Source organism: Alosa pseudoharengus, unplaced genomic scaffold, assembly GCF_046254945.1.
Source record: "Alosa pseudoharengus isolate Yale_2024_CS ecotype anadromous, Long Island Sound unplaced genomic scaffold, YU_APseudo_1.1 YU_APseudo_1.1_scf_2, whole genome shotgun sequence".
NCBI lineage: Eukaryota > Metazoa > Chordata > Actinopteri > Clupeiformes > Clupeidae > Alosa > Alosa pseudoharengus.
Genome location: NW_027468663.1, coordinates 12,591,956 through 12,604,594, shown reverse-complemented (window position 1 = coordinate 12,604,594; position 12,639 = coordinate 12,591,956). Strand labels below are relative to the sequence as shown.

The 12,639-nt window shown below is 46.1% G+C and overlaps 1 protein-coding gene across 1 annotated transcript in view; it reads left to right on the top strand.

Moving 5' to 3' along the window:
• The window catches only part of ephb1 (EPH receptor B1), a 223,164-nt gene that overhangs the window by 185,485 nt on the left and 25,040 nt on the right, over nt 1-12,639 (top strand). Inside the window, 1 exon segment of the mRNA XM_076293772.1 lies at nt 11,730-11,838. Within this exon segment, the coding sequence (XP_076149887.1) occupies nt 11,730-11,838 (109 nt within the window).

Below are 12,639 nucleotides of genomic sequence, written 5' to 3'. Positions count from 1 at the left end.
ATTTCATATATACACCTCTCTCTCTATCACTGCACTTCTCTCTCTCTCTGGGTAGATGTACTATCGCTTTTGCGCCCACTTGAGACTGCTTGTCGCAGAAGCTAAGAATGGCAATTTGTGCTTTTCCTTGTCATCCATACGCATTCATAGGATCAGGAAAGTGGAGAAGCGTAAAATGCGCCTAATTAGGTATTCCCCTGTATGTACGAAAACTATCCATGGAAGCGCACATCTGTTTTGTGGATAAATATTTCTGCCTTGTAAAAGCAGGTGTTAATCCAAATTGTTAAACAGAATCGGTATTCAGAGTACAAGTTTGTTTCTTTGTACTATTTCAACCATAATTTTTGCCAGCCTTTCTAATATCTAACTTTCATTTTCAAGTCATCAACTTAAACTTTCCTGCCTGCTAGATGTGGCCATTAATGTAGTTTGAGTATTTTCTTAAGTAGAGTAGAATACTGCTCTGCATTATGCTTGTTGACATCTAATCATGTATTGTATTATTTCATGACCGCAAACTTTTGATTCCTTTTAATGTTGTCATCAGTTGACTCCGTTCAACTGTGCTTGTGATTGATGTCGAATCATGCAGCTACAGGTATGATAAATAGCACGTAAAATGAAGAGGCACATTGTGAACTTTCTGCATGTTGGCCATGACGCTGATAACGCAAATGTAAGGAAATCTGCCCCTCTGTGTCTCTCTTTCTTCCTCTCTCTCCATTTCTCTCTCTTTCTCTCTCTCTCTCTCTCTCTCTCTCTCTCACACACACACACACACACACACACACACTCACACTCCCTCCCTCTCATCCTCATTGCTCTGTGAGTGGAGCTCCAAGCCCCCTCCTCTCCCTCCCCCCAGTGTCCAGAGCCTGGCCCCACCTCTGGACGCCATCTCTCGGCCGTGTGGAGGTGGCGGTGGAGGTGGATGTGGTGGGGAACAGGAGCCATTGTTTCAGTCCACCGGCGCAGAGCGAAGGCAGCCCTGCTCTGGCCAACACAATGGCGCACCTGTCAGGCCTGTGGATTTGTGACACGCTGGGAGGCAGGCAGGGGCTCAGCAAAATGTGGCCCCGGCTCAATCGATTCCACCCCTCCTCCTTTGCTTCTCTTCCTCCCTTGCTTCTCCTCCCCCTCCCTTCCCTTCCCTCTCTCTGCTCCCTTCCCCCTGTCCATCTCTCTCTCTCCCTCCCTCTCTCTCTCTCTCTCTGTCTCTCTCTCTCTCTCTCTCTCTCTCTCTCTCTCTCTCTGTCTCTGTTTGCTGCTTGTAATGGCAGGGTTGAGAGGTGACTTGTAACATGGGTGTGTTTGTATGGTGTTGGGAGCATGCTGTGGGCTTGTGTGACGTGTGCTAGTGTGCTGGGTTGAATAAGTGAATGGCTCTGTGATGCAGGAGAGGGAGCAGTTTCTAGGAAACCTCTGAGAGAGCATCTCACTAAGATTCACTCACCTTCAGTGAGAGAGAGAGAGAGAAAGAGAAAGAGAGAGAAAATATACTAGAACAGAATAGAATAGAGTGGGAATACAGTGGAATAGAATAGAAAGGAAGAGGAAACAAAATGGCTGGGCAGATTTATATGCTCTGGTTCTTTGTTTACTGCAACTGCTTGTGTATCTCCAGTTTGCAGAATTTTTGGAACAGGTGAAACTAACTTCCTGAGGAGAGTGAGTGTGAATCCCCAGGTGCTCTCACTTTTTCTTTCTTTCTTATTTCTTTCTTTCTTTCTTTCTTTCTCTCTCTCTCTCTTTCTGTTTCTCTGGTGCTGCATCCTGGGGTGCTTTCTTTCTTTCTCTCTCTCTCAACACCTCTCTCTCTCTCTCTCTCCATGCTTTCCCTCTGGTGGGTGTGATTAATGATACTGACTGGGGAAGCTGGCACATCTCCTCTCTCAGCGCTGGCTACCTGTGCCAGGGGGGACGAGGCGAGGCGCCGCAGGCCTGAGCCTAAACATCCACTGGGCAGCCAGCACCATCCAGGGGGAGGAGGAGGAGGAGGAGGAGGCGCTGCTGATGGTGGTGGTGATGGTGGTGGTGGAGAGGATGCACAACCACTCCACACTCCCTCCAGTCAGATGAAATAGAAAAAAATATATAGCCTGGACACTGGCAGCCACCGCGCTTTAAATTTAGCCTGTGCCGAAGGGGGTAATCTGGGCCAACCATATGCACGGAGCAGCCTACAACGGTTTCTACTACTGCTGCTGCTGCTGCTGCTGCTTCTGCTGGTCAGGCTGGTCATTTATCTGGCTATAAAGGAAGGGCCACTGTCAGAGTTACCGGGAGCGGGAAACTGGGTTGCTGCTGCTGCTGGTCAGGTCAGTCATTTGTTTTGCTGTAGAAGCAGGGTCAAAGCGCAGGTCAGCGTCAGCGTCATATACAGCCTTAGGGAGCGTCACAGGCAGCCGTGGCCTACTGGTTAGCGCTTCGGACTTGTAACCGGTTCGAACCCCGACCAGTAGGAATGGCTGAAGTGCCCTTGAGCAAGGCACCTAATCCCTCACTGCTCCCCAAGTGCCGCTGTTGTAGCAGGCAGCTAACTGCGCCGGGATTAGTGTGTGCTTCACCTCACTGTGTGTTCACTGTGTGCTGAGTGTGTTTCACTAATTCACGGAATTGGGATAAATGCAGAGACCAAATTTCCCTCACAGGATCAAAAGAGTATATCTTATATACTTATACTTATACAGGCAGCCTTAGGGAGCGTCACAGGCAGCATTAGGGAGCGTCACAGGCAGCATTAGGGAGCGTCACAGGCAGCCTTAGGGAGCGTCACAGGTTAGGGAGCGTCACAGGCAGCATTAGGGAGCGTCACAGGCAGCCTTAGGGAGCGTCACAGGCAGCCTTAGGGAGCGTCACAGGCAGCATTAGGGAGCGTCACAGGCAGCATTAGGGAGCGTCACAGGCACAGGCAGCATTAGGGAGCGTCACAGGCAGCCTTAGGGAGCGTCACAGGCAGCCTTAGGGAGCGTCACAGGCAGCATTAGGGAGCGTCACAGGCAGCATTAGGGAGCGTCACAGGCAGCATTAGGGAGCGTCACAGGCAGCCTTAGGGAGCGTCACAGGTTAGGGAGCGTCACAGGCAGCATTAGGGAGCGTCACAGGCAGCATTAGGGAGCGTCACAGGCAGCATTAGGGAGCGTCACAGGCAGCCTTAGGGAGCGTCACAAGTTAGGGAGCGTCACAGGCAGCATTAGGGAGCGTCACAGGCAGCCTTAGGGAGCGTCACAGGCAGCATTAGGGAGCGTCACAGGCAGCATTAGGGAGCGTCACAGGCAGCCTTAGGGAGCGTCACAGGCAGCATTAGGAAGCATCACAGGCAGCCTTAGGGAGCGTCACAGGCAGCCTTAGGGAGCGTCACAGGCAGCATTAGGGAGCGTCACAGGCAGCCTTAGGGAGCGTCACAGGCAGCATTAGGGAGCGTCACCTGGAATGGATGAGCGCCAGCGTGGGGGAAACTGGGTAGCTGCTGTCGCTACTGCTACCACTGCTACTGGTCAAGCTGGTCAGCTGGCAGGCCACAGTCCGAGTTAAGGGCCGTTCACACCAGGAAAGATAACTGTAACCATAATGATAAAAAAGACCATACTGACCAAGGATAAGAAAAGTCTCTCTCTGTGCTGATGAATGTGATGGCAAAAATTTGATGGATTCTGATTGGGTGTCAACTTTTTATTGTTCTCAAAATCGCTCTGAAAGTGAACCCCAACAATATCATTCTTCATGTCGTTCATATAGTTTATGTGTGGACATCGTCATTCATATTAGCTAGAATGATTGTTGCCGTTATAGTTATAGTCAGGGATTAGAAACCGAAAACGAAAACCAATATTTTGGATGAACGTAGCCAAAAACAGGAACAAAAACAATTTAACTTGTTCCAAAATGAAAATGCTCAATTCAATTTTAGATAAACGGTTAATAATGGTATTTGTCATTCCAATCAACCTTCCTCTTAAAGGAGAATTCCGGTGTGATTTTGACCTAAAGTGTTTTGAAACATGATACCGAGTGTGAACGTATGTCTCATAGCCCATCTCGGCTTGTCCCCTGCACTCCGAAATCTGGCGCTAGTTAGCCGATGCTACCAACAAGGCGGTCAATGGTGGTGCCTCGGCATCGGCATAGCCATGCAAATAAATCACTGTTTTACACCATTTACGAGGCTCAATGTATCTCCACACTTCATTGGTAGACTTCCAAGGGCCCTGACATTTAAAACGAGACATTGAGAACTTTGAAAAAGCACTGGTAGTTTACTTACAAGACAAGATTTATACAGACAGTATCTTCTCGAAGTTTAGCGTTTCCAGCCATCTTGAATTTAGTCACGATAAGTCGAGCACGAGTAAGAATGAACAGGTATGATAAGGGATCAGATTCCAAAAATAATTCAGTGGAAATGCATGGATTACAGTTTCTTCCAGTAGCAGCAACTGGAATCCATGCGTTTTAAATGTCAGGGCCCTTGGAAGTCTACCAATGAAGTGTGGAGATACATTGAGCCTCGTAAATGGTGTAAAACAGTGATTTATTTGCATGGCTATGCCAATGCTGAGGCACCACCATTGACCGCCTTGTTGGTAGCATCAGCTAACTAGCGCCAGATTTCGGAGTGCAGGGGACAAGCCGAAATGGGCTATGAGACATACGTTCACACTCGGTATCATGTTTCAAAACACTTTAGGTCAAAATCACACCGGAATTCTCCTTTAACCTATCGTTCCAATTAACCTTCCTATTATTCAAAAGTCCATAGGCTTGGAAAGTCACCTGCCCACACAGTGCTCCCCAGACTCCTTATACGATTAATTTAGTCAGATTTTATGATTCAGTGTCTCCCTGTATAAAAGGCTAGGCCTATCCTATTATGAGTTGATAAAAAGGATTTTTATATCCAACACTATCTAACTGCCTTTTCCAAGTACAGTATGTAGCCTAAATTACTGAAACATTGTGTGAAATAACATAGGCTGCCAGAGACAGGAGGAAAATATCTAGGCCTAGTGTCATGCAGTTGGTAGCACCACACATACAGTAGGTTAGGCTATTACAGGGCTTAAAGCAAGGACATTTTCTGTGCCTGAAGTTTTCAACATTTTTGTAAGATCTAATATTTTATAGGCTAATTGCTTACTTTCAAATCTCACCCAACGCCTGAATTCAGACACAGTGTTTTTAACAGCTTTGATATCTAATGTGATAGATAGATAGATAGATAGATAGATACTATATAGATGATATTGATTCCCAAGGGGAAATTCAAGGTCTCAGTAGCATACAGACATCACACACAACATGCAATTACAGCAGAAAGAGTAAATATAAGTATATACATATAACAAAACTCCACTGTACAATAGAGACAGTAGAAGATAGGAAAACAAAATACTAAATATACTATATAAATGAAATTAACAAAATCCAGTGTTTAAGGATGATCAAGCATGAGACGCTTGCAGTGACAGGGCCGGGACTGGGCTCTAAGAGAGTGAGTGTCATGGTGAAGGTGCAAAAAGTAGTCCAACAGTAGTCCAACAGTGGAAGACTAAGGTCTAGAGACCAGCATAAATAAATATGGACAAATAAGAGAGTAATGTATAATGTAGACAAGGTCATATAAAAACTTTATCAGTGCAAGAATAGGTTGAGGTAATAGGGTTACAGCCATTCAGTATTGTAGCAGAAGCCATTGGTCATGTGTGCTAATATAGCATGAAAAACAGTGTAGCAGTAAAACAATAGTAAGACATTAGGCTGTGGACAGTAGTAAAACAGTATTGGGCAGTCAGTACTCAAACATGGAGAGGGTGGAGAGGCAGACAGACTATGCAGAAGTCTATCTCTCCTCTTCCCTTTAGTAAAGCATTGAACAGTTCAATGGCCCTGGGAACAAATGACTTCCTCAGCCTGTCAGGTGTGCATGGCAGTGAGCGAAGTCTCCAGCTGATCAAGCTCTTTTGCTTTATAATAGTGCTGTGGAGTGGATGACATTCATTGTCCAAGATGTTGATCAGTTTGCTCAGGGTCCTTTTATCTGATATTGAAGTGATGCACTCCAGTTTGGCTCCCAAGACAGAGCCAGCTTTCCTTACTAGCCTGTCTAGTCGCCCAGCATCCTTCTTCTTTGTGCTTCCTCCCCAGCATACCACAGCATAGAAGAGGACACTGGCAACAACAGACTGGTAAAACATCCTGAGGAGCTTACTGCAGACATTGAAGGACCGCAGCCTCCTCAGGAAGTACAGCCTGCTCTGCCCTTTCTTGTAGAGTGCTTCAGTATTTGCTGACCAGTCCGGTTTATTGTCCAGTTGTAAGCCCAGATACTTGTAGGTACAGTATTTACCACCTCCACATTGACCCCATCAATGGAGACTGGTAGCAGAGCGGGCTTAGACCTGCGAAAATCCCCCACCATCTCCTTGGTCTTCGAAGTCTTGAGTTGGAGGTGGTTGAGTTTGCACCAACTGAGTTTATAATGTTCCAACCGGTTACCATTTAGAGGAGAGGCCTTGGAACACTGGAACAGGAACGAAAAAATAACATTTTTGCTCAGAACGAACCGAAATGAAAATTTTTCTTTTTTAAGTCCCTGGTTATAGTTATGATTCATGGTTTGAACGGCCCTTTAGCGTCTGTGAGCGTCGGATGGAAAGGGGAACCGCCACTGCTGCTGCTACTACTGCTGCAGAAGGCCCGCTGAGAGCAGGGACGGATCATTGCTTGTGCCAAGTGTGCACGTGCACAGGGGCCCTCAGCCAATGGGGGCCCTCGGATTTAAAAAAAAAATTGCCATGAATTTAGGCTAGATTATGCCCGGTGCTTCTGTCTGTTAATTTGCGGCACAACTGAATGGTGTTATGGAACCGTGGACCGAAAGAAAAATAAACTAAATGTTTTCCTGATCAATAAATAATTCTTAATTCATAAAATATAGAGGCATAACATTAGGTGGAAGTGGTAGGCTATGAGTGCTCATTCAATGTGTATGCGTGTTTGCGAAAGTGAAACTGACCCACTCGTGGGTAGGTGAATGAAGTGGAATGTTCATGAAAACAGCATAGCGATTGGATAGCCTAATAAATCGCGACTTGTTGTAGGCCTAACAGTAGCTTATATCGTAGCAAATAGCCTATGGCGATGCCGATGACAGATAGGCCTACACTTATTTCACTCGTCTCGCTGGAGTGAGCGCATAATGTGGGCTGTTGCGCAAAGAAATTCATTAGGGAGATGATCTGCATCTCCATTTACCAAACGCTATAGTTTTGCTAACATCTCCAGTGTTGAACGTGAAATATGTCTCCATGCAAGGTAGTGTCAAGCAGCAGTGAAGTGAAAACCTTATCATGAAGGTAGCCAATGTTCACGTCACCTGAGTCAGACAGAAAACGGGCCCTGCTTGCTCTGTTAAAGTTTGTATGCCCCTTCCAAACTCCGTTAAAAGGGTATATTTAACAGCCAGAATTTCGAAATTTTTCGTAATATGATCAGCACCACCTCTCACAAAATACTATCAACGTCCCTGCTACCGGTCTGTCAGAAATATGACAACTGTGTCCGGTCCGTTTAGTGAAAAATTTTGCTGTAGACTGTTTGGCCAGCAAAGGGAGATTACAGCCTAATAATAAAAACAGCTGCTGGAATTCATTTCTGTGTGGGCCTGAGTTATAATATATGACATAATGTACTACATTTTCATTGTGTGAAATTGTGCACCAGCCTGCACAGTGACAGCAAAGAGAGAAGCGCTGGCTGCACGCGCATGCTCAAACGCGCCCGCGTGCGTCGCGGTCAGGGGGAGGGGGGGCCTTTTTTGATATTGTGCACAGGGGCCCGTATTTGTTTAATCCGTCCCTGGCTGAGAGTCCCCTGGAGACCAGAGGCCTGCTGCGTCCTCTTCATCTCTGAAAGTCCCCTGATGAGAGCAACGCCCGAGATAAACGCTAGGATTGAAGATGATGAGAATGAAGGTGATGATGGTGATGATGATGAAGACGATGACGATGATGTCGGAGATTAAGGATAAGGAAGATGATGATGGGGGTGATGGTAATGATAGTGATTGTAGTGGTTGTGGTGTTGGAGGCGGTGGTGTTGTGATAGATGTGCTGCGCTCCGCCATGCTGGCCTTCCTCCTTACAGCACCCGTGTGGGTAATTAGCGCCGTGACTCACCGGGAGCAGCTGACGGTACATCCTCTGGCACCACGCCACGGCACGCTGTTCGTTAGGACAATTACCGGCCGCTTTTGTGTGTGTGTGTGTGTAAGTAAGTAAGTAAGAGAGTGTGTGTGCAAGGAAGTGAGAGAGACTGTCAATTTCCGTGTGTGTGTGTGTGTGTGTGTGTGTGTGTGTGTGTGTGTGTGTGTGTGTGTGTGTGTGTGTGTGTGTGTGTGTGTGTGTGTGTGTGTGTGTGTGTGTGTGTGTGTGTGGAGATCTCAGTTGTGAGTGAGTGTGTATTTGTGGATGTGGGTGAGGGACTCATGTCCCCAGATGCTCTCTCTCCATGTAACATTTAAATTGTTGTGAAACGAAAAAAAAACATCCATCCCAACCTCTCTCATTCCACATTTTTCTCATTCACTCTCTTTCTCTCATTCTTTCTCTCTCTATCTCTCTCTCCTCTGTCTCTCTTTCTTGTCACATCTCTCCTCATGCGTCTCTCTTTCTTCCATCCTCCTGTGACAGGCATGTGTGATGATGAGGAAATGATTGTATTAAATGAGGTGTGTACTGAAGCTTTGCAAGTCCAGAACCCTGTTCCTCATACTAAACATGCAGTCGCTGCATTACACACACTACACACACACTACAAATACACTACACACACACTACTTACTTCATCTGTCTGTTTTGCTGTTGTTTTTTGTTGATGCTTTGTGTGTGGATGTTTTGACTCGCTTACAATGAGTCATAGAAGGCAAGAAATAAGGTTAATGCGCATCAAAACAAAGTCATTGTGCAAAATGGGGAACAAAAAGAAAGCCACAGACAATTTTGCTTTGAGGGGTTGATGCGCTACTCTTCCAGTGGTGGTGAAACGACGCTGCACTCTCTGTGACTCTTTGTGACTCTTTGTGAAATATCTACAATTTCCCGCTATTCCACCCACTCTCCGTCTCCGTCTCTGTCTGCTGAAAGATAACCATCCCCACACACGTCCGCACCTTACCTGGAGCTGTCTGAGTGCACAGAAGAAGTTGAAGAAGAGAAGAGAAAGAAAAAAAGCAAATTGCCTGCAGTGCTGTATAGCAGACCAGTTGAAAATAGGACACTTGTCTCTCTCTTACAGGGATGTGATGTCCTGTCCCTCTCCGATGCGGCAGCTCTAATTAAAGCGGGTAGTGGTAGTGTCAGTATTGTCTGTGAGGGCCCCCTCCAGACATCGCTTTGAGACGCAAGACAATGAAACACAAAAATTGGGAAGTCATTAAAACTATTCTGTTCTAAACTGATTTGAACTGAAGTCCACCATAGTGCCACAGCGCGCGACGGCAGACTAGTTCTTTTTCAAAGCCACGAAGGTAGGCTTTAGCTTCACTGTAGAGCTGGGGTGAGGCTGTGTGTGCAGACAAAAGACAAATCAGAAGCTTCTAGAATGTCAGCTCAGCATCAAAACAGGAAAGTTGAAAAGGAAGGAAGGAAGGAGAGGAGAGGAAATTATTTCAAGTTCGTCTTCTTTCTCTCCAGACTTTTTCTCATCTCAGCTCCTGTTTACAAGCTCGGTTGCCCCAAGCGTTCTCTGTCACTTTGACAGAAAGGAAAAGGCTCCTGGAAGCCTCGGAAATACTGAGGCGCCGCAACAAAGATGCAGATGGAAAAAAAAAGTGTGCAGCCTAGTTCACGGCATGTTTAGCAGCCTATGCCCCATTGGCTTTTAAAGTCCTCACGAAATATGTGTTCCTGTGCTGATTTCCAACAAAGAAGTCCCCCCCCCCCTCTATTCAATGGGGACCCCATCACATAAACAGGCATGTTTGAATACCGGAGTTGGAAATTCCGAGGTGTTCTTTCAACTTTTGCAGACTGTGACAGAGGATTATCTGTGGTGACGGAAAAGAATCACTGCTTTTTAAGCTGTGTGTGTGTGTGTGTGTGTGTGTGTGTGTGTGTGTGTGTGTGTGTGTGTGTGTGTGTGTGTGTATGTATGTACGTCTGTGTGTGTGTGTCTTGAGGAAATTATTCTACACAGCCAGGTGGTGTGTACTCCCCCCTTCCTCCTGCTCTCACAGCAAAGGCAGCTGTAGATGGCGGAGAGGTTGGTGAGTGCCGTGTCAGAGCACAAAAGACCGGGCACAACGCTGAACGTACGGAAGACGCGAGGCACTGTGAAAAATGCTCAGTGTGGCGCCGGCAAGCACCGCGCCATTCGTGGGACATTAACCTTTGGATTCATGGCTCATCACTCACCACAGTGGAGAGTGAGAGAGACAGAAAGGAAGAGAGAGAGAGAGAGAGAGAGAGAGAGAGAGAGGTAGTGATGAAAGACAGATGCATTGGAAAGGGAGGCTTAGACGAAACACTTGTTGAGAAGAAGGTGAAGTGTTGAGAGATACTAAAAGGAAGCAGTGTGAGGTGCACTCCCCTCCCGCCTCAGCTGCAGAGCTGTTGATCCTCCCCACAGTTGGGCCAGACATCTATCTATCTATCTATCTATCTATCTATCTATCTATCTACAGTATCTATCTATCTATCTATCTATCTATCTATGGTATCTATCGTATCTATCTATCTATCTACTGGATCTATCTATCTATCTATCTATCTATCAACGTCAATCTCCAGTCGACCACATATGGCATCCCAAGTGCCATGTACGATCACAAATACTCAGTAGCATTGTAATTAGTTCTGTCCATGCTGTGATACTGATGAGATATGTAGACTTTCTTAATGATGTACTCACTATCATGTTCTCTTTTCTCTCACTATCTCACTATCTTCCTGTTTGTTTATACCTCCCCTCCCCCTGTCTTACTCCCCCTCTCCTCTCATTAGGAGTTGGTCCTCTCATTAACTCCCCTTTGCCTCGCACCGATCCCCCACCACAACTTCTCACACCTTTTCATTTTCTTGTAACACATTCCTCATCTCGCCCATCCTCACCCTCTGTTCCTCTCTCTCTCTCTCTCTCTCTCTCTCTCTCTCTCTCTCTCTCTCTCTCTCTCTCTCTCTTTCTATTTCTCTCTCTCTCTCCTTGTCTCACTGACTGTGTTTACATGCACTTCAGTATCCAGATTATGAGGCTTATCCCGATTTTCACCATATTCCGGATATGGTGTTTACATGATCACAGAAAAGCCTGGTTATTATTATCCCTGTACACACGAAGAATAGTAGTATCCTGGTTACCAGCTATAAAGTGCCACAGTTATTTGTATTAGAAACTTGAAAAGGTGTATGGAACAGTATCCCGGAACAGTATCCCAGAGTAGGCCAGATAACATATACGGATATCTCAAAACTGGGATAAGGGCTTATCCGGGGTTCTGAAATTGGGATATGACGTTTACATGTGCAAACACAAAACCGGGAAACTTAATAATCCCAAAAATCCTTGGTGCTTGTAAATACAGTGTCTCTCCATATTGATTGATTGAGCCGGTAGTTGTTTCTTTGCATACTTGTAATAGATTATAATTTCAATTTCAAAACCAAATCTCTCTCTCTCTCTCTCTCTCTCTCTCTCTCTCTCTCTCTCTCTCTCTCACTCTGATCACCCAGAGGACTACAAGTCAGAGCTGCGGGAGCAGCTGCCTCTGATCGCGGGCTCGGCGGCGGCTGGCGTGGTCTTCATCGTGTCCCTGGTGGCCATCTCCATTGTCTGCAGCAGGTAACACACACACACACACACACACACACACACACACACACACACACACACACACACACACACACACGACACCCAGCCCACAGTCTGAACTGCACATGCACATTTTGGCCAGTGGGCACACAGTCTGTTTATTTAAGGGCTGGCTGTCTCTAGCCTAGCACTGACCCTTGCAAGCTCTGTATAATCTGGAAGCCTTCCTTAGGGTGGTTTAGTAAAATATGACCGAGGCTCTGTCCACTCTAACCCAGGTGAATATGTATATGCATAATTATTTCTCCGTTTAGCCCTTCTGTCCACACTAAAACAGCATATTCCGACACCGAAAACTATACTTTTCGAAAACGAATAAATGAGGCGCATAAATGTGAAAACTCCGGATTCGCGTTGTAGTGTGTCCAGTGAAAACTCAGAGTGCCTCAGGCTAATCCGGAAGACCTATTGCTATCAGTTCTTTTGAGAAATATTGTTATGGGCCTTCTCATCAGCAGGTTTGGTGAGTTCTGTACAAGTTTAATGATTTCACTTGTCTTGCTTTCTTGTCTTGACGATAGCCACATGTGACAATAAAACCCTCACAGTTCTCTATCAACAGTATCAGGGTGGTAGTGAGGGAAGCTGTGGGATAGCAACACCTGGTAGACTGAAGAACTTTTTGTGGAAGCTAAAGAACCACTGTGTTTCTTGAAAAATGTTTGGGATATGCAGCCCACTGCCTTGTCATCCTCACAGAGCAACTGCACTGGATTTGCTAAAATATTGGAGGAGCACAGTGCCTTTTGGACAACACGAGTCTTTTGTGTT